The sequence below is a fragment of the Propithecus coquereli genome, unplaced genomic scaffold (genome assembly GCF_000956105.1).
Source record: "Propithecus coquereli isolate 6110/MARCELLA unplaced genomic scaffold, Pcoq_1.0 Scaffold294, whole genome shotgun sequence".
Lineage (NCBI taxonomy): Eukaryota > Metazoa > Chordata > Mammalia > Primates > Indriidae > Propithecus > Propithecus coquereli.
This window is the reverse complement of record NW_012148552.1, coordinates 2,444,170-2,464,903: the sequence shown is the minus strand read 5'-3', so window position 1 is coordinate 2,464,903 and position 20,734 is coordinate 2,444,170. Positions and strand designations below refer to the sequence as shown.

The window sequence follows — 20,734 nt, the reverse complement described above, 5'->3', positions numbered from 1 at the left end:
GTTACAGCAGCGTGGGCACACACCACGGCAGACCACACCGGTCTTTTCGGATTTGAAAAGCAACTTAATAATATTTAATTAGCGGCTTAAAGAATCACATTTCTGGAGGCAACAGTAAAAACCATTAAGGCTATATCCCCCTTTTAACTTAGTGTCTGGCATATTCTATACACCCAGTAAATAGTCAGTGAATTCAGAAATGAGGACTCAGAAGCCTGGAGCTTCTCAGTGACTTGTCCCCCTTCCCCCCAGGGCTGGAATGAGAAGAAAGACCCCTGGCTGCCAGCCCAGGCCTGGGCTTTCTAGATCTGATCTCCTTGGAGAAAGGAGGGTGGTGATTCTTCACTTTGGATACCATTAAAATCCCCACTTTTGTTTCTCTTTGATACAGCTCAGACCTACTGAATGGGAATGTCTCGAGACGTGGGGCCGGGGCAGGTTCATCTCTACAAAGCTCACTAGGTTGAACGCCCACACTCTTGGAGTAACACCTGGGATCTATTCCAGAGCAGCACCTCTCTCCCTCTGCTTTCAAGAGCAAGGGGCTTGCTCGACAGCCCTCAAGCCATCTCCATACTCACTGACTTGACAACCAGAGCGAGGACGGAGGAACCCTGAGCCAAGGGCCGGCCACCGAACGGCAGTCATCTGTTTCAAGCTTCAAACAAGGCGCCCATCTTAACCAGCCATGCCCTGAGCCCTTTCCCCTTCCAGCATCTGCTGTTCGACAGGCAAACACACCTGACTTGGCTCTCTGGATACCAGAACTCAAGGCAGTGGAGTTCGGAGGTTGAGGGAGGGATCTGGAGCCAAAGGCCCAAGTTTGAATTCTGGTTCTGCCTCTTATTAGCTGTGGGAGAGTCACTTTACTTCTCTGTGCCTCAGTTTCCCCATATACACTGAGAGTATCCACCTCACATGATGTGAGGATAAAAAGGACATTTAAAACAGTGTTTGACAGTACTTAGCTCTAAGTACAGTTAAGTCAAAGTTACCATATTCTAGAACCAAACAAAACCCTCACTAACATGAATAAATCTTCTTGAACAAAACACTGAATTTGATTGTACAAAGACTTCATCTCCTAGCATTAATAATTTGCCACCTAAAATTTAGTATTGCTGTTACTTTAACAGTATTTGTTCGCCTACTCTATTTTATTCAGAAACATTCTTTTTTGGTTGAATATGGGATACACAGGCAAATTAAGTGGTATTTATACTTTTCTCAGAAACAAATCTCCAACCACTAATAGTGGTGTTCAAAGGAGCAACATCAAAGGCTGGGAACATTTCTGGAGTGAGAAAAGTGATGCTTTGGAGGCACTCTGAGTGTTTAATTTAAAATAAGGAGAAAGGTCTCTCCAGCAGAGACAGAGGTGGCACATGACCAGGAGGACCCTGTTGCTATGTCCCAGGCAGGCCACAATCTCCTGGGCACCCCAGGCAGGGAGGAGGGGAGCCCTGCAGCGAAGTGGAGGGGAAATCTCCCCACCAGCTCCCTGTGGAAAGACCAATCCTTCATTACTGAACTCGAAGCCTGCCTTTTCCCTCTTTCCTGTATTTTGCAAGGTTGTTAAAACTCCAGATGTTCCAAGAGAGCTCCTACACTGGCATGTAATCGTTCCCGGACACCCTACCGATCTTTCCTGTGCGCCAGCAATTCCCAAACCTGACTGCCCAATAGAGTCGCCTGAAGAGCTTTTAAAAGTTCCAATGCCCAGCTCTTATCCCTCCAAATTAATTCAGAATGTGGGAGAGAGGTGTGGGGGGGAGGAGCCAGACATGGACTCTTGTTCAGATTATTTAAAATCCCAGGTGATTCCAGCATGCAGCGAAGTCTGGGAACCACTGTTCTATGCCTCCCCACTCCCCCAAAGGCCACGCTCAGCACCAAACCCCAGCTCCCTACCCAGTGACATCAACGGCAAGTACGGACCTGACTCTTGGAGTCTGGGCCGCTTGATTTTGAAACTGTGCAATTAAACCTTCTGAGGCATGTCTCTCGTGTCCAGTGGGTTTATGGACGGTAGTCACGAAGCCAGGCTCGCTCATGCTCCGTCTGGACATTTGGCAGAAGTGAACCACGGACACCAATCCGGTTTTTTCTTTTAAGTTTAATATTTTGCTTGGCCCAATGTCAAATTCTTCAAAAAGCAAAAAGAAACATCCAAAAGAGACAATCTCAATCTCGGGATTTCGAGGAGAAAGTTTGCTGGGAGCCCCATTTTGAGAAACCGTGGCGACGGCAGGGACGAGTTCGGCTCCAGGGGAGTTCGGCACAGGAACCCAGACGTCCCTCCGCGGTGGCCGGCGACAGCTAGGTCCCGCTCGGCCGCAAGGCCGATGCAATGCAAGGGCTGCTCGCGGGGGGCAAGCCTCGGAGTCGCCGGGGGGCGGTCACCCAAGGAAACCCCCGCCTCACACGCGGGCGCTGCGGGGGAGGAAGCTCCGGCCTTGCGGGGAGCCGCGGGCCCCGGGCGGGCGGACACAGCTAGACCACGGCGCGCCGGGCGAGGGGCTGGGGTCTGCGCCCCAGGGGCCGGTCGGCCCCCACCCGCTCCTGAAACTAGGAAACTAAGCACCGCCCGCACCACCCCTTCCCGGTAGCCGCAGGGAGGCAGTGAGAAGACGAGTTCTCCCAGCCTCCCAGGTCAAGGCTGCAGCTCCACACCCTGGAAAAGGGCTTGCAGGGACCTGCGAGCGGGGCTGGGACCCAGGCTGGCCAGCGTGTGGGGTGAAGTGTGACACCGGGCGGGGCAGGAGGTGAGCAGGGTCCGCGCAGGAAACCGCCTGTCCCGGGAGGGCGGAGGGGTGGATGGATTTCCGCGGGTCCGTCCTCAGCCTCCCTGAACCACGCGGCCTCGGCGGCTGGGACGCGCCCCCGCCTTGGGCGCGCGCCCCCCGGCCCGGCCTCGCCCTTCGGGCGGATAGCTGGGCGCACATGCCGGAGGGCGAGCCGCCCGGCGCCCGCCCCGCACCGAGTTTTCACCCACGGACGCCGCCCGGGTGCAGGAAGGCAGGCAAGTGAGGAAAGAAAGTTAGGAGCGGCCGGCGGCCGTCCCCGCGCCCCGCCCGCAGCCCCGCTGCCCTGCGTCTCCCTTCCTCGGGCCGCCGCTGACTCGCCCAGCCCAGAAGCGAAACGTCCAGTTCCTCCCACGGCCCCGCCAGCAGCGCCGCTGATCCTCAAGGAAACAGGAAAGGAGGGCGGAGGCGCGCGACGCCGGGCCGGTGCGCCGGTGCGCGGCCGGGCGGCGCGGGACGCCCTTACCTTTCTTTTCCTCCAGCGCCCGGCTGGCCTGGACCAGCGCAGCCAGCAGGACCAGGAGCGCGGCGCCGGCCGTCCCGGAGGGTCGCATCGCTGCCCCGGGAGCTCGCCCGGGCTCGCCCCAGTCAATCCTGGACGGAGGCAGGCGGCGGCGGCGAGGCGAAGACTCGGGCGGACGCCGCCGAGGTGGCCTGTCCTCCGGTCTGGAGGCGGCGGCCGCCGGGCTCGCGATTCGGGACTCGGCCGCCCTGCCGCGGGCGCGCACACCGGGCCGGGGGCGGAGGCTGCTGCCGCCGCGCTGCGCCGAACAGCCCAGACGTCTCGCTCGCGCCGGCCGGGCGTGGGGAGGCTGGGCGGGAGGAGGAGGGACCACGGAGGAGGAGGGCTCGGGAGGAGCAGAGGAGGAGGAGAATGCGAGGAGGAGGGAGGAAGAGCCGGCCGCGCGCACCGAAGGCAGCAGCAACCGGGGGCGGTGGACGGCGGCGGACCCTCGCGGGCCCAGCGGCCGGTGGAGGGCGGGTGTGGGAGGGCAGCGGGTGACCTCAGGAGCCAATTTCCGAGTAGGGCGTTCCCGGCACCGCTGTTCAGGCCTTGGTCCCCCCGCGGACTCGCAGGGCTGTCCCGGTGGCCCTACGTCGAGCCAAATCCATGGCAGGGTCCCCTTCCGCCATCCCTCCTTTTGTTTACAAAGCAAACTTGTACAGCTCTGGACAAACTGGCTGAGCCCCGGAGCCAACGTCGGATAATGACATTGTTGGGGAAACTGTTCCTTTATTCTGGTCCCCAACTCCCCAGCAGCAACCCAGGATCCTAGTGAGAGTCAGAGGCTGGCCTGGCGGCCCTCACCGCGCCCGCGGGGCGGGGGTGTGCTCCGAAATCTGAGGGTCCTTCAGACCCTGTCGAGCACTCTCGAAGTCGTCTGGAATGAGGGCACCCAACTCCTGGCAAAGAGACAGTTTGTTTGTTGCAACCAACCCGGGTACTTTGAAAGCAAATGTGTGAGGTAAATTACTTTGCAAAAGTGAAGCGCTTGAAATAAAGGCTTGACACTAACAACAGTGGAGACACTTTTAGAGAGGCTAAGTGCCCCACTGCCCCGTAACTCAGGCAGGAGAAATGCCAGGGAAATTCAGGAAGGATTTGGCTAAAGGAAACTAAGCTTCTTTGGGCTGCAAAAACTTCAGCTAAATCCTTCCCGTCCCACTGTTCCTTCTCCTCCAGTAGAAATGTCCTGTGGCCCCTTTGACAACAATCCCCTTCTCTGCTCAGAAGGTTCACTAGGTCACACCTTGGGCCTGGCTCAACGCTGATCTCCCCTCTCTAGCAGGAATCAGAAGCCTAACTAAGTGGAGCTAAAGACCGGCCTTCCCTGTCTGGGGGCGCGGGGCGGGGGCAGGGGGCGGGGGAGGCGCAATGCGCATTTTTCCTTTCCCTGCAGCGCTGTGCTTGTGCCTGCATGTGAGCGCTGCAGCCTGAATGGCCGGTTTTACCAGGGCATGGGCAGGGTAACAACTTTTCCTGTGAATTTGAGTAAATACTTTGTTCCTTTCTTTTAACAAATGGGGCAACCACTGATGCTTCATTTAGCCCCTGGATGAAGAAGGCAGGCCATGTGTTTGGTTCCCTCCACACAATCCATACAGGGACTTAAAGCAGTTTGTAAAGAAATACAAAAGCAGAAAGCAGAAATTAGAGAAAGGCAAACAGGAAACACAAGAGTGAAACATAAAATGAAGATAGGAGTGAGTCTCCTAAAAGATTTGAATACAGTGAAGTCCCGTGCATTCACCAAACGAGGGCCACAAATTTGGCTCTAAACTATATTTTCAGTCAAGGAAATATGATCAGTGGCACAAGTCACAACACAAATCAATTTAAGCTACTTTTAAGACTACGTAGGAATTTCTCTTGTGAGTCCCCAAAGAGAAGACCATGCCTGAGGGCATCAGGGTTCTCACTGTCACTGTGGTGCTATGAAGCAGTGGCCTTCGTGGCACTGTTGTTACAACATTCTTCAGTGATCCGGTGGCGGCTTAAGAAACAGAGCTTTGTGAAAACAGTTACTCCAGGAGGCAATGGGACACTTTTCAGACACACTCAGCCCAGTACTGGGATGGATTCCAGCGAATGGAGAGGAATAGGCTTGCTGAACATCTTAATGGGGACGCCTGTAAGGTTTCTCCTCTGAGCTTTGATATAGAAACTGACATTCAAGTAGATTTTGTAGATTTTAGCAGATACCTGGAGCATGCTGATAACTACGTTATTTGTTAAATAAAAAACTACACGACTGAGCTGGCAGACGTGAATTCCTCCGGAGAGCACAGAGGGATCTTGCACAGATCGGCCCAGCGTAGGAGCTGCTCCAGGGCAATCTCTGGGCTTGGAGAGGTTAAATACCGGGCCAAAGTCTCCAAGCAGACTCGCTAGTATGAGAGGCCAGCTTTGAACCCAAGTCAGGGTCATATTTTTATTTCTTTCATACTACAACTCTCCTAAATCTGAGATAAAGGGTGACATCAGGATCCCAAATTCTATTTCATAATATCTTGGAAATTTGTTAGAGCAAGTAATAACAAAATTTCTGCTTGGCCAAAAAAATTCTTGGTAAAGCCTCCTTGCATCCCATATTAACAAGTGTATACTAAGACTCCCCTATTTCCCATAATGAATCTCCTGTCTATAAATTTTCATGATACAGACTGTTCATTCCCTTTGTCAGCTATAAATGAGAAACTGTTTTTTTTTTTTCTCCGATGAGTGGTTATCCTCTTAGAAGAAGTTTCTGAATATATTGAATAAGAGTGTAGTCTTTTGTAGAAGGAACATAGCTCTGAATTCTTTAAAACCACACATTCTGTGGAAGGGTATGGGAAACAGGTTATTTGGCAGGGGGAAGATATAAGGGCTTCAAATATTCTAAGTTCCATTTTAGTTGAGAGGCATTTGACCACCTGTTTTCTCTGGCCTTAGAGGTCAAAGCAAAGATTGATGAGGATAAACCAGAGTGGCAGATTTTAGAATTTCAAAAACTATCTTTTGAAAACTACTGGAGCTATCCAAAAGTGGAATGAGCTATTTCATAGTGGAAAGGGTGTCTTCATCTTTAGAAAGATTTTCATGCAGGAGCGGTAAGTACTAATAGAGGTCATGAATTAAAGACTAAAATAGATCCCTTCCAATCCTAAAATTTGATAAGAACATGACTTCTAAACTAAGTTTCCATTTAAACATACGTTCACTTAGCATCTCTTCCAAGGATATATTTCAAGGAGGCACAAGAATCAGGTAACAGCCTTGCCTCAGGGAGGAGAACTAGGTGGCTGGGGGTCAGGAGCTGGAGGGAGACTTATTTTTCAATTGTTTGTCCTTTTATACCCTTGGAATTTTGTCCTGTGAGGATGAATCACCTATTTCTGTAAGGTAAGGGCCACTGACCTCAGTGTGGCCACTGCTGGGGTTTGGGGGCACTCCTGGGGCAGGGTCCCTGACCTTAGTGTGGCCACTGCTGGGGTTCAGGGGCACTCCTGGGGCAGGCTTCCGTGGTTTGGAAACCGTTCATTCTTTCCTTTTGAGTCAAGTCATTTGCGTTTGACTCTGAGCTGAGACCCATCTCTTGCAGAGTATGGAAGAAGCAACTTCTTTTTCAGGGATAATATGTTGACAAAAAACTGCTGAAACAGTTTCCCCTTTGTGATTGCTATGCTTCATTATCTCTAGAGTTGAGGGTTACCTGTCGCTTTAGAAAGCAGGATTGGCACCCCATTCTAGCAACAAGTAAAAAGCTGAACAAACTGAAAAATCAACAGCTCTTCTTAAGGCTGTCAGAGAAGTGGGGTCACAGAGCAAACCACTGCCCTGTGAATCAGAGAGGCAGACAGGCAGAGAAGCACGACGCACAGGAGCAGAAACCTCAAGGGAGCCAGTGCCCGGTAGGAAAGCCTGTGCTGTAGCCCAGCGATTGCTGCAGGCTCAGAGCTGGCGGCTCTGAGGGTACGACACACTTTTGTGAGTTTTACAGGCAAGAGCTCTGCCAGGTCCTCGCAGTGGATACTGGAGAAAAATCTCATCACACTTCTGGCGGGGGAGGGGAAAAGGAACTATTTTGAAATAGGTCAGAGCCTTCTATTCTTTTTTTTTAATCAGAACATAATTTTAATTTTTAATTTTTTAAATATAAAAAAGGTAGCTAAACACAAAGTACAGATCAGAAAACCCTCATTTAATATAGATTATTTTGGAAATTAAATTTGTATCAAGGTGGCTTTCTATCCCATACTAAAATGTAAATAAAACCTCTTTCCCAGGTTTATACTCTAAACTTAGTAACAACCTAAAAGCTTTTCAAATCTATGAAAAAAAAACTACCATGACTGATTTAAATTACCTGGGAAAGGGTAGGAGAGAGGATCATAATCAGAGCCAGCTGCACACAGAGCCTTCTGTTCTTAACAAGATCTGCCCTAAGGAGAGACTATTTCACCAGAGGCCTAACCTGCTGGGGTGTTATCAGCACCTACCTGCTGGGAGCAAGGGAAATACACAGCTCATCCCCCTCCAGCCGTCCCGGACCATCAACGTGGGGAGAGGGACCCCAGAAGCACTCGTGAAGTCCACGGTCCAGGTTCACTAAAAGAAGGTGACCTATCATAGGACTACGCAGTGCCTCCCTCCCGGTGACTCACTGCCTTACTAAAGGTCTGTTCCGTAGTTCCTTTCACCTGGTACATCGTGGCCACCTTTTAACAAAAAGTTACAAGGCATAATAAAAGACAAAAGATGTAGTTTGAAGAGAGTGAACAAGTATCAGAGCCAGAGTCAGATATGGCAAGAGTGTTAAAATTAACTGCTGTGAGGTTTGAATGTGTCCCCCAAAAGTTCATGTGTTGGAAACTTAATCCCTCTGTCTTAATGTTGCTATCACAGGAGTGGGTTTGTTATAAAAGTAAGCTCCCTTTCTCTTGCCCTCTCACCATGTGATACTCTCCACCATGTTATGATAAAGCAACAAGACCCCCACCAGATGCCTGTACCGTGCTGGTGGAATTCCAAGCCTCCAGAGCTATGTGCTAAATAAACTTATTTTTTAATGTAAATTACCCAGTTTGTGGTATTCTATTATAGCAACAAAAATGGACTAAGATATTATCAGTCCAGGAATTTAACAAAACTATAATTAAAATGTTAAGGGTTTTACTGGAAAAAGTAGACAGCATGCAAGATCAGATAGACAATGTGAGGAGAAAGATAGAAATTCTAAGAAAGAGTTTTAGAAAGCTAGAGATCAAAAACACTGTAACAGGAATGAAGAATGTTTTTGAGGTGTTTGTTACTAGCCTGGATGAACATGCCCGAGGAAGGAATCTCTGAAAGTGAAGATACCTGGATAGAAACTGCCAAAACCGAAAAGCAAAGAAACAAAAGACAAACTGCCCCCCGCCCCACACACAAAAACAAAACCGAAAAAACAAAAAACAAAACCAGGAAACAATATTCAAGAACTGTGAGCTGTGAGATAACTATATATAATGGGAATATCATAAGGAGAAAAAAGAGAGAAAGGAGCAGAAGCAATATTTAAAGCAATAATACTGAAAATTCCCCCAAATTAATGTCAGATACAAAAGCGCAGATTAACGAAACTCAGAGAACACTAAGCAGGATAAGTGAAAAAAACAAAACAAAACAAAAAACCCCACAAAACTATACCTAAAAATTCCATATTTAAATTTTATAAAATCAAAGATGAAGGAAAAATTCTTGAATGCAGTTAAAGGAAAAAAAAATCTTACCATAGAGAAGGTATAAAGAAGTTACCTAGAGAGAAGAAAAGAATTTCACCCAACTTATTCTCAGAAACCATGCAAACAAAAAGAGAAAGGAGTGATATATTTAAAGTGTTGAAAAAAAAAAAAAAAAACCCTACCAACGTAGAATTCTGTACCCTGCAAAATTATCCTTCAAAAGTAAAGGAGAAATAAGTAGAAATAAATAATTTCTCAGACAAACAAAAATTGAGCGAATTTGTTGCCAATAGACCTGCCTTGCAAGAAATGTTTTTAAAAGTTCTCCAGAGATAAGGAAAATGGTATAAGTCAGACTAAATTAAAAAGGAACAGCATCAGAGAATGAATAAGTGAATTTAAAATAAAAAAAATTTTCTTATTAGTTGATCTAATAGTTAAGAGTTTGTTCAAAATAATAATAGCAATAATGTTTTCAGTTATATATATATTTATATATGCTTATGTGTAAGTGAAATGAATGATAACAATGATACAAGGGACAGGAAGAAAATTAGAAATATTTTCTTATTAAGGTTCTTGAGCTATCTGAGAAGCAGTATAGCTCATTTTTGAAAGTGTTTTTAGATAAATTGTAGCAGTATAGTCATATTTGAAAGTGTTTTTAGATTAGTTGTAAATGTATATTTCAAACTCTAGGGCAACTGATAAAAGAAAAGTAAAAAAAGAAGTATAATTGATATGCTAAGAAAGAGAAGAAAATGGAATCAATGAAAATGCTAAATTAAACCCACATAAACAGAAAAAGTATGGAAGACAAAAATAGAAACAAACAAGGACAACAAATAGAAAACAGTAATAAATATGGTAGATATATTAATCCAACTATATCAATAATTACCTTAAATATCAGTGGTCTAAATACACTTCAATGGACTGAATGTTTATGTCCCCCAAAATTTATATGTTGAAATCTTAACTCCCAAGGTGATGCTATTAGGAGGTAGTGTCTTTGGGAGGTGATTATGTCCTGAAGGTGGAGCCCTCATGAATGGGATTCGTGCCCTTATAAAAGTGACTGCAAAGAGCTGCCTTGTTCCCTCCGTCTGGTGAGATTATGGCCATCTGTGAGGAGGCAGGCCCTCACCAGATACTAAATTTGCCAACACTATGATCTTAGATTTCTCAGCCTCCAGACTGTGAGAGATAAATTTCTGTTGTTTATAAGTCACCCATATCTTGGTATTTTGTTATAGGAGCCAAAACAGATTAAGGCATACATCAGTTAAAAGACAGAGAATGTTAGATAAAAAAGCAAGACCTAATATGTTGTTTATAAGAAACCCACTTTTGACATAAAGACATATGTAGATTAAAAGTAAAGGGATGGAGAAGGATATACCATGATAACACTAATCAAAAGAAATCAGGATTATCTATTTTAACTTTAGAAAGAGTAGACTTCAGAGCAAGGAAATTTATCAGGGACAAAGAATAACATTACCTAATGACAAAGGGGCCAATACTCAAGAAAACATAATAATCTTTAACATGTATGTGCCTATTAAAAGAGTATCAAAATACATTAGGCAAAAACTGACAGAACTGCAAGGAGAAATAGATGAATCTCTGTTATAGGTGGAGACTAACACACCTCTGTCAGCAACGGACAGATCTAGTAAGCAGAAACTCAGTAAGGAGTTCAAAACAGTTGAACTCAATAGCACCATCAATTAACTGAATAAAACTGACATCTATAGACTATTTCATCCAGCATTTTTCTCAAGCTCACATGGGACATTTATCAAAATATACCACATTATAAAACCCAGTTTAGCAAATTTAAAAGAATAAAAATTATACAATGTCTGCTCTCAGACCATAATGGAATTAAACCAGAAATCAATAACAGAAAGATAGCTGGAAAATCTCTAAATACTTAGAGATTAAACGATATATTTGTAAATAACACATGGGTCAAAGAAGAAATCTCAGGAGAATTTAAAACTATTTTGAACTAAATGAAAGTGAAAACACAATGTCTCAAAATAGTGGGATGCAGTGAAAACAGAGGGAAATTTATAGCACTGAATGCACATATTAGAAAAGAAAAAAGATCCAAAATCAATCATCCAGGAAACTAGAAACAGAAGAGCAAATTCCCACAAATTTTATACCCACAACTTTGATAACCTAGATGACATAAACCAATTCCTTGAAACATCCACTCTATCTATATCAAAAGTTACACAAAAAGAAATAGACAATTTGATTAGGCCTATTAAAGAAATTTAATCAATAATTAATAACCTTCCAAAACAGAAAGCACCAGGCCCAGATGAACCAAACATTTAAGAAAAAAATTAACAAGGGCAACATACGTAACCTAAACATCTATACCCCCATAATATGCTGAAATAAAAAAAAAAAACTATACCGATTCTCTACAATCTCTTCCAGAAACTAGAAGCAGAGAGAAAACTCCATGATTCATTCTATGAAGCCAGCATTATCTTAATGCCAAAACCAGACAAAGACATTACAGGAAAAGAAAACTGTAGATCAATATCTCTCATGAACATGATGCAGAAATCCTCAAAACATATTACCAAATCAAATGAAACAAAGTATTTAAAAATATACACAATGAGCAACCGGGATTTAATCTAGATATGCAAGACTGGTTCAATATTTGAAAATTAATTAAGGTAGTCCATAATATCCACAAGCTAAAGAAAAATTACATGACCATGTCAATAGATGTGGAAAAAGCATTTGAAAAAATCCTATACCCATTCATGATAAAAATTCCCAGCAAGGAAAACTTTATTGGACATTTGCCTAGCCAAAGAATTTATGACTAAGACCCTGAAGCAAATGCAACAACAAAAAATAAAAAAATAATTAAACTAAAAGGCTTCTGCACAGTAAAAGAAACAATCAACAAATAGACAAACTACAGAATGGGAGAAAATATTCAAAAACTATTCATCCAAGACAAGACTAATATACAGATCTACAAGAAACTCAAACAAATGAGCAAGAAAAAAATAAATAACTCCATTAAAAAGTATGCAAAGGACATGAACATTTTTCAAAAAAGAGACACAAATGGCCAAAAAACAGCATCACTAATCATCAGAGAAATGCAAATTAAAACCACAATGAGATACCGACCACATTACTTCGGCCAGAGTGGCCATTATTAAAAGTTAAAAAACAATAGATGTTGACAAAGATGAGGAGAAAAGAGAACACTTATACACTGCTGGTGGGAATGTAAATTAGTGAAACCTCTGTTGAAAACAGTATGGAGATTTCTCAAAGAACTAAAAATAGATCTATCCTTGGATTTAGCTATTCTTACTACTGGGTGTCTATCCAAAGGAAAAGAAATCGTTATAGCAGAGGTACCTACACTAGTATGTTTGTCACAGGACTATTCGCAATAGCAAATATATGGAATCAACTGAAGTGTCTATCAATTAATGATTGTATAAAGAAAATGTGATGTGTGTATATATATACTACTCAGCTATAAAAAAATGAAATCATGTCTTTTTCAGGAACATGGATGGAACTGGAGGCTGTTATCTTAAGTGAAATAACTCAGAAGCAGAAAGCCAAATACTGCATGTTCTCACTTGTAAGGGAGAGCTAAATAATGTATATACATGGACAGAGAGAGTGGAATATTAGACATTGGAGACTTGGAAGGGTGGGAGAGGGGAGTGGGATGAAAAATTATCCAACTGGTACTACATACACTAATTGCGTAAGGGTTACAAAAAAAGTCTAGACCTCAACACTATGCAATATATCCATGTAACAAATCTGCACATGTACCCCACAAATCCATAATAAAAATAAGACAAAATAAACTTCAGAATGTGTTATAAAAAAAAATTCTCACCAAACTAGGAATAGAGGGGGCTTTTCTCCACTTAATAAAGAACATCTACAAAAACGTACAATTATTAATAACGTAATGCTAGATGGTACAAAACTCAAAGCATTCCCATTAAGATCAGGAACAAGGCAAGGATGTTCCCTTTTATAAATGCTTCTTAACATTGTATTAGAAGTCCTAGCATTAGCAGTAACACAAGAAAATAGATAAAATGTATACTGATTGAAAAGGAAGAAATAAAATTGTCTTTGTTCACACATAACACGATTATTTGTGAGAAAATCTAAAAGAAAGAATCAATGAAAAAGTTCCTGGAAGTAATAAGCAATTATAGCAACGTTGCAGGATACGAAGTTAATATACAAAAGGTGATCACTTTCCTATACACTGGCAAGGAACTGGTGGAAAATGCCATTTACATTATTATCCCCAAAATCAAAGTACTTAGGTATGAATATAACAAAATATATGTAAGATCTATATGAGAGAAACTATAAAACTCTGATGAATGATACAAAAGAACTAAATAAATGGAGTGATATTTCATGTTTATGATTAGGAAGACTCAATATTGTCAAGATGTCAGTTCTACCCAACTTTATATGGAAATGAAACACAATCCCTATCAAAATCCCATCAAGTTATTTTGGGAATATTGATAAACTGATTCTAAAATGTATATGGCCAAACAAAAGACCCAGAACAGCCAGCACAATCTTGAAAGAAAAGAATAAAATTGGAGGAGTGACACTGCCTGATTTTAAGACATATAAAAATACAGTAATCAAGACAGTGTGATACTGGTGAAAGAACAGACAAATGTATCAACGGAACAGACAGAGCCCAGAAATCAACCTATATATATATATACACACACACACACACACACACACACACACACACACACACACACACATATAGTCAAGTGATCTTTGAAAAAAAAGAAAAAGCGATACAATGAAGCAAATACAGACTTTTCAACAATTGTTGCTGGAACAACTGGACATCCACATGTAAAAACTAAATGTAGATATAGACCTTATACACTTCACAAAAATTAACTCAAAATGAATCATAGATCTAAATGTAAAATGCAAAACTATAAAACTCCTAGGAGAAAACCTAGATGACCTTGCATATAACAATGACCTTTTAGATACAAAACCTAAAAAAATGAAAGAAATAATAGATAAGCTGGATTTTATTAAAATTAAAAACTTGTCTGAGGACAATGTCAAGACAGTGTGAAGACAAGCCACAGACTAGAAGAAAGTATTTGCAAAAGATACCTCTAATGAAGAACTGTTATTTAAAATATACAAAGAAGTGTTAAAACTTAACAATAAGAAAATAAATAACCCAATTAAAACATGGCAAATGTCCTAAACAAACACCTGATCAAAGAAGATATAGAGACGGCAAAAAAGCATATGAAAAGATATTCAACATCATATGTCATTAAGAAATTACAAATTAAAACAACAATCAGATATTACTACACACCTATTAGAATGGATAAATCCACAGCACTGACACCACCAAATGTTGATGAGGATGTGGAGCGACAGGAACTCTGATTCATTGCTGGTGGGAATGCAAAATGGAACAGCCATTCAGAAAGACAGCTTCACAGTTTCTTATAAAACTGTATATACTCTTTCCATGTGAGTCAACAATTTTACTCCTTAGCATTTACCCAAATGAATTGAAAACTTATGTCCACATAAATTTTCATATGGATGTTTATAGCAGCCATATTTATAATTCCCAAAACTTGGAAGCAAGTAAGGTGTCATTCTGTAGATGAGTGCATAAATAAACTATGGCACATGTGGACAATGGAATATTTTTCTGTGCTGAAACTAAATGAACTATCAAGCTATGAAGGACATGGAGGGAACTTAAGTGCATGTTATTAAGTGAATGAAGCCAATCTGAAAAGGCTACGTACTTTATTACTCTAACTGCAAACATGCACCACATTGCAGTCAACAACAGACCCCATATAAGATGGTGGTTTCATAAGATTATAACACTGTATTTTTATGGTACCTTTTCTATGTTTAAGTATGTTTAGATATGTCAATATTTACCACTGTGTTACAATTGCCTACAGTATTTAGTGCAGTAACATGCTGTACAGGTTTGTAGCCTAGGAGCAATAGGATATACCAAATAGCCTAGATGTGTAGTAGGCTACACCATCTAGGTTTGTGAAAGTACACTCTAGGATGTTCACACAATAATAAAATCACCTAACGATGCATTTCTCACAACATATTCTTGTCATTAAGTAATGCATGACTATACTGAATAATAATTTAGATCTAAAAATGCACTTTGATTTTTAAATTCAGAAAAAGAGGAGAAAATGTACTTAATTTTTAAATTTCAACTGGTCATTCTTCAAAGCGATAAAGATGGGAAAAAAGTTCAGAATTTTTAATTTAAAGATAACTACTGGTTAATTTATAGGTAATAAAAGGAGTGAGGAAAGGTTTCATAGGATTCCAGAACCAATTGAAACCCTTAAGAATCAGCAGCCAAAAATAAATGTAAGGGAAGGAAATAAATGAAAAGAAAGGAAACCAACCGTTGTTTTGTATCTCAGGGACTGCACTAGAGCAAAACTGATAGAAAACCCACTAAGCTTCTATAGATATCATAATGCATTACATATCATGATAGACTTCTCTTCAAGTAAGCATATTTCAAATATGGAGTGATAGACAAGCACAAATGTTTATCACAGCTCATGGTTATGCCTAATCATTAGCATGGTTGACATTCTTATGGGCAGACTTTTTTAAAACCAATTAAAAATTACTGGGAGCAAATGCAGTTCTATTGCAGAACAGAGAAAGAAGTATCTACCTATCAGTTTTTGGTATGTGTGGAATGACCATGAGCAGGTTTTGAAGGAAATAAGGAGTAGGAGATGGAGGTTGAGGAGGGTGGCTGGACTTAATATCACTGCTGATCTTACAAATCAGCAAGTTTTGTCTGGCTTGTTTGTCTGTAAACTGTAATAAGTGATAGAATGCGTACTTATTAGGACACAACTAAAGAGATATTTTTAAGCATTTTAGTGATGTCTGATTTAATTACTTTAATTACTGTAATTTTGTCTCTCCTGATGTAATAAAGGTCATGGAGCAAAGACCTATTTTCAAGCTTATATTCTTCTATGCAGGAACTCAGGGCACTTCACAAACTGAGGTGGTTGTGTCACTTTGGTTTTTTTCACAAGAAGTATAGAGGCAGAGAATGAAGGTTTCACCTGTACTATAGAAAAAAAGAAAGCACTTTTGAGAGAAGGCTTCCAGCAGTGAGATGGTCAAAGGTCTGGAGGGTCTTCAGGGGTGAGGGCATGGTAGGTTAAAAATGACCAACAGGGTAGAGAAATCCAAAGCAATTGGTTTTCTATTTCTGCAACTGAATGGAAAATTAGAGTTTCTAGGGGGAAAAATCAGTGGAAATTCTTGCAGTTGTTACTTTCACAAAACTGAACCACAAGAAAGCCTGAGCCATGAACTAGACCAGGGCAGAACCTCACAGATGGGGCATTGCCATGTTATAGATGACATGGTAAGCACCTTGTCCCAGGGAATTGTTTCATAAAGAGAGAAAGGACTAATAAATAATAGTTTATTAGTAAAATAAAACACATAGGAGTTTTCAGGGTTGTTGGCTATTTATTAAAATTCAGAGTTGGAATGAATGACATTTACTCAGCACTCATTGAAAGCCTGCAGTAGCTGGGGATACAGTTCCTGCTGACCAGGGGTGTTGGGGGGCGTGTGTGTGTGTGTGTGTGTGTGTGTAAGAGTAGAAATCTTTCTAGTCTGTCTTAATTATCAATTCAATGGCTTTCTCAACACCATTAAAAAATAGGATGTTTTGCTTTTCCACTGCTAAAATAAATGTCAAATATAACTAGTTAGTGGTGATGCAAGTGTTAGCATTCTCAGTGCCTGAGTTTAGGGAAATGGCTGTGTCACTGGAGATTAGTGAGCTGTTCTAACATCGTGGCATTTAGGTTTGTCACTTGAGAAGATCATTTGGCGGGTGCACACTGCCTTTGCTTCTCGGCAATCTCATTGAGACCAGCTAATTGCAGCCCAGGAGAAATGTCAGACTGCCTCCTTGCTCACAGCATCTGGTTTTCCTCCCCAGAAGAGGGTGGTACTTCCTGGTCCCTTGGAAATCATCCTTGGATTCGTATAACCTACTGATGGAAAGACATCTGTCACTTCTGGGCAGAGGCTCCAGAGCCAGGGGACCCCTCACCTGGTCATGTTCCCCTCTCTCTGGTAGGCTGGTGACCTCCTCAGCCTGGGCCCAGAGAAGGAGACGACAGGGAGCAGCCCCTTGGCTGGACACCTCGGTGGCATGGGGGGACGGTTTGTGGGGGAAGAGAGAAAGACCCCTTTGTTAGGCTCTCAGAGGTTTCAGGTTGTTACTCCGTTATATCCCAGCATGTCTTAATTTATACAAGAAGGTAGTCAAGCCCTCATTAGACATTTAAATGATATATTTTATACATACTTTTTAAAGATTAAATTATTCCATGTTTAACATATAAACATTCATGTATTAACGTATATTATGTATTTCTATAAGTATACATATTTGTATTGTGTGTATGTTACACACACACTCACAAGTATTTGGGGCAGGGGGAGCGAGAGAGACAGAGAGCTGTCTGGAATAACCAAATGAACAGGTGAACTGGGACCTAAAAACTCCAGGGCCATTTGCCATTAACTGAATGTGACTTTGTGCACGTGTTAATTTGCAGTCTCTGCAAACAAAACTTTAGGTTAATCCTCTGTAAATTGGCATAAATGTTTGCCACGCAGGACTGCCGTGTCTAGGAGTAACGCGGAGAAAGCATCTAGCACACAGTGGGCACGCGACAACTGCTGTGTGCGTGTGGTTTTGGAGCTTAAGGTCGCTTACAGAGCATTCTTAGTTCTTCCTGGATATTGTCCGACCAGCCCCCTAAATGCAGACAGAGCAATAAAACCCCGAAGTGGAGGCCAGCCCATCAGGTATATCCTTTAATTAGTCTCCATAGCCATATGAACAATCGAAACATAGAATTAGTCATTTTTATATTTTATTTTAAGAAGAACCCTTCAGCCTCCCAATGGCACAACTTAACAGTGATGTTTCTCTGAGATTGCTAATTACGAACTTTGAGTGCCACACTGTTCCTTGCCTTCCAAAGAACTGCTATTTGTCGCAGCAGCTGCAAGGGAAACAAACGCGGGCTGGCGCGGCAGCCGGTGCGCTCCGCCCGCAGATGGGCGCGCGGCGAACGGGCGCAGGGGCTTGCACGGCCAGCGCCTCGCACCAAAGCTGCCCGACTGCTTTTCTGCAAGGTCGCTTTGAACCCTGCTTCCCTTCGCGCGGGCGGGTGGGGAGGCTGCTTCCAGACGGTGCCGGGCGGGAGCGGGCGCGGGGAGCTCCGAGGCCAGGGGCACGGCGCGGCGGGGAGGAGACCTTCGTGCTCTGGGGCTCTGCAGAGACCAGAGGCGACCCCCGGGCGCTGCGCCGGCCTGGCAGGGCCTTGCTGGCGACGTGCACCTGGGGCTCCTGCGGGCAGCTGGCGGGCCGCGCGGGCTTCCTTCTCGGCTGGAGCCTTCACCGCGGGGCTGCCAGAGCATTTGTTTGTAGCAGCTCATTTCACTAGTTTGTCCCCCCTTCTCCTCACCCCCTTTTCCCTGAGGAACTTTTTTTGTTTGTTCCTTTTAAATTTTTCTCTTTTAATTTAGGACCTGGGAGCAGAACTCGCCCCGGCCGTGTCTGGCTGGGTTTTCCCTCATCTCTGCAGGATGAGGCTGGGGGAGACGGATGCCTCTCCCGCCCCTCGCTTTCCTTTTCTGAGACCTGGGGACGTCTCTCAAGTTTGTTTTTCAAATAGTTAGACTTCGTGCAGTGTCTTCAGCCCAGCACCTGCCCCAGGACAGAGACCGCGAAAGTGTCCAGAGAGTCTGGCTGGGGGTCCGCTTTCCACGTGTCCCCTCCGTTCCTGGCGACGAGCCAAGCAGCCGGGTCTGCGCTCCCGCCCAGGGGAGGCGGTGTCCTGAAATGGCTCCTGGGCCAAGCACTGGCGCTGAGGTCGCCCTCCTCTCCTCTCTGAAGGGTCTTTTTGTTCTAGGGTTTCGGAACACTGAGCAGGGCCTGCGCGGCCAGCCTGCCGGGCGCAGCCTTCCCTGTCCCGTCGGCCCCTCCCGCAGCGCACCCCCCAGCCGGCCCCGCGGGCCTTGGGGCGAGGGGAGACACCCTGTCCTTCCGGCCACCCGGGTCCGCTCGTTCTCCGAGAGGTGTGCAGGGGCAGACCTGGGCCTCGGTGGGTCAGCTGGCTGCGTTATTACTCGGGTGGGACCAGGCCGCCCAGGGCAAGGCGCTGGCTTCTGGAAAACGCAGTCTTTGCCTATGGCAAATGCCAGCTGCTGGTGTCCCCGCAGGGTCTCCTCCCCCTGTCCTGGGGCCTAGGATTCTGGCTGGGAAACACTGCCCACCGAGGCAGGGCCGTTACGCCTCCGCCCTGAAGGACTATTGGATTAACCCGGGCGGCCCCGCGAGCTGTGCCCTCCCCGGGCGGTTTGTTCACTCGGAAGCCACAAGTGCTTTACCTCTGGCAGCAGCCCCAGCGCTCTTCTGGTCGGCACCCAAGACAGCTGCAAGTGCTCACTGATTCATCACCTGCCACAGCAGCTATGGGATGTGGAACTGTAGAGAAAAGACCGTCGCCTCGTTTCCACACCTTGTCTGGGATCAGGGAGAAAAGCGAGTAGGAAATGGCCTCCAGCTCATTTCGGTCCAGTGGAAGCTGCTCAGTCTGTGCAGTGAATGCCTCTGTCGCCAACGCGCATGCATCCCTTTGAGGGATTTCCTGCTGGGCACTGCTTGCTATTCAATCCCCAACTGTCACAGCAGTGCCCAGCACATATTCTAATGAATGAAAGCTGCCAGAGAGCAACCAGTAAACATAGGTATTATGGGATAGGCGTTACGCAGAAATCTGAAGGAAGGAAGGGGCACAAAGATTAAGGCATTTTTAAATAAGATGAGCAGGGAGAGGTTTATTGAGAAGACGGTGGTGTGCCAGCACATGTGCAGGAGAAGGAGCCTTCAGGTAGCAGGCAGAGCCTAGATTACCTGGGAACTGCAGGGAGTCTGGGGTGGCTGGAATGGAGTGGGGTGCGAGGGGCAAGGGATGAGGTCAGAGCCTGGGAGTGAGGTCCTGCAGGGCCTTGGTAAGCTGTTGCAAAGTTTTCAGCTTTTATTAAAAAATAGGTGGGAAAAAATTCGAAGATTGAACAGACACGTGTCATGCGTGATGGACTTGGATCTTAGTGCACCCCTCTTGCAGCTATGTGCAGAAGGAGAGGAAGGCAGGCGAGGGGCTGTGGCAGGAACCCAGATGAGAGGTGAGGCTGCCTTGGAGCCTCGGAGGTGGTGAGATATGGCCAGATTCTGAGTGGACTTTGAGGGAAGATCTGACACGAATTTCTGATGAATTGGATCTGGGGCATGAGGGACAGACAAGCCAAGGGTGACCCCAGGTTGTGATCTGCACCTTGGTGAAGAGACAAAGAAGGAAAGCAGAAAAGCGTGTGGGTGACCCGCGAGTCTGGTTTTGGACTTGCTATGGGTGAGATACTTCAGACTTTCAAATGGAGAAATTGAGAAAACGGGTGGCTATGTGAGCTTATGCTCTAGCATTGAGGTCCAGGCAAGAGATCGAAATTGAGGTCATCAATATACTGTTGCTAATTTTTTTCTTTTTTTTTTTTTGAAA

At 44.4% G+C, this 20,734-nt stretch overlaps 1 protein-coding gene across 4 annotated transcripts in view; it reads right to left on the bottom strand.

Moving 5' to 3' along the window:
* Window positions 1–3,599, bottom strand: part of EGFR (epidermal growth factor receptor) — a 185,752-nt gene extending 182,153 nt beyond the window's left edge. For all 4 annotated transcript variants that reach the window (XM_012648783.1, XM_012648784.1, XM_012648785.1 and 1 more), the window contains exon 1: window positions 3,271–3,599. In XM_012648783.1, coding sequence (XP_012504237.1) covers window positions 3,271–3,358 — 88 coding nt within the window. In that variant the 5' untranslated portion in view covers window positions 3,359–3,599. The remainder of the gene's footprint in view (window positions 1–3,270) is intronic.
* Window positions 3,600–20,734: the final 17,135 nt, after the last annotated feature.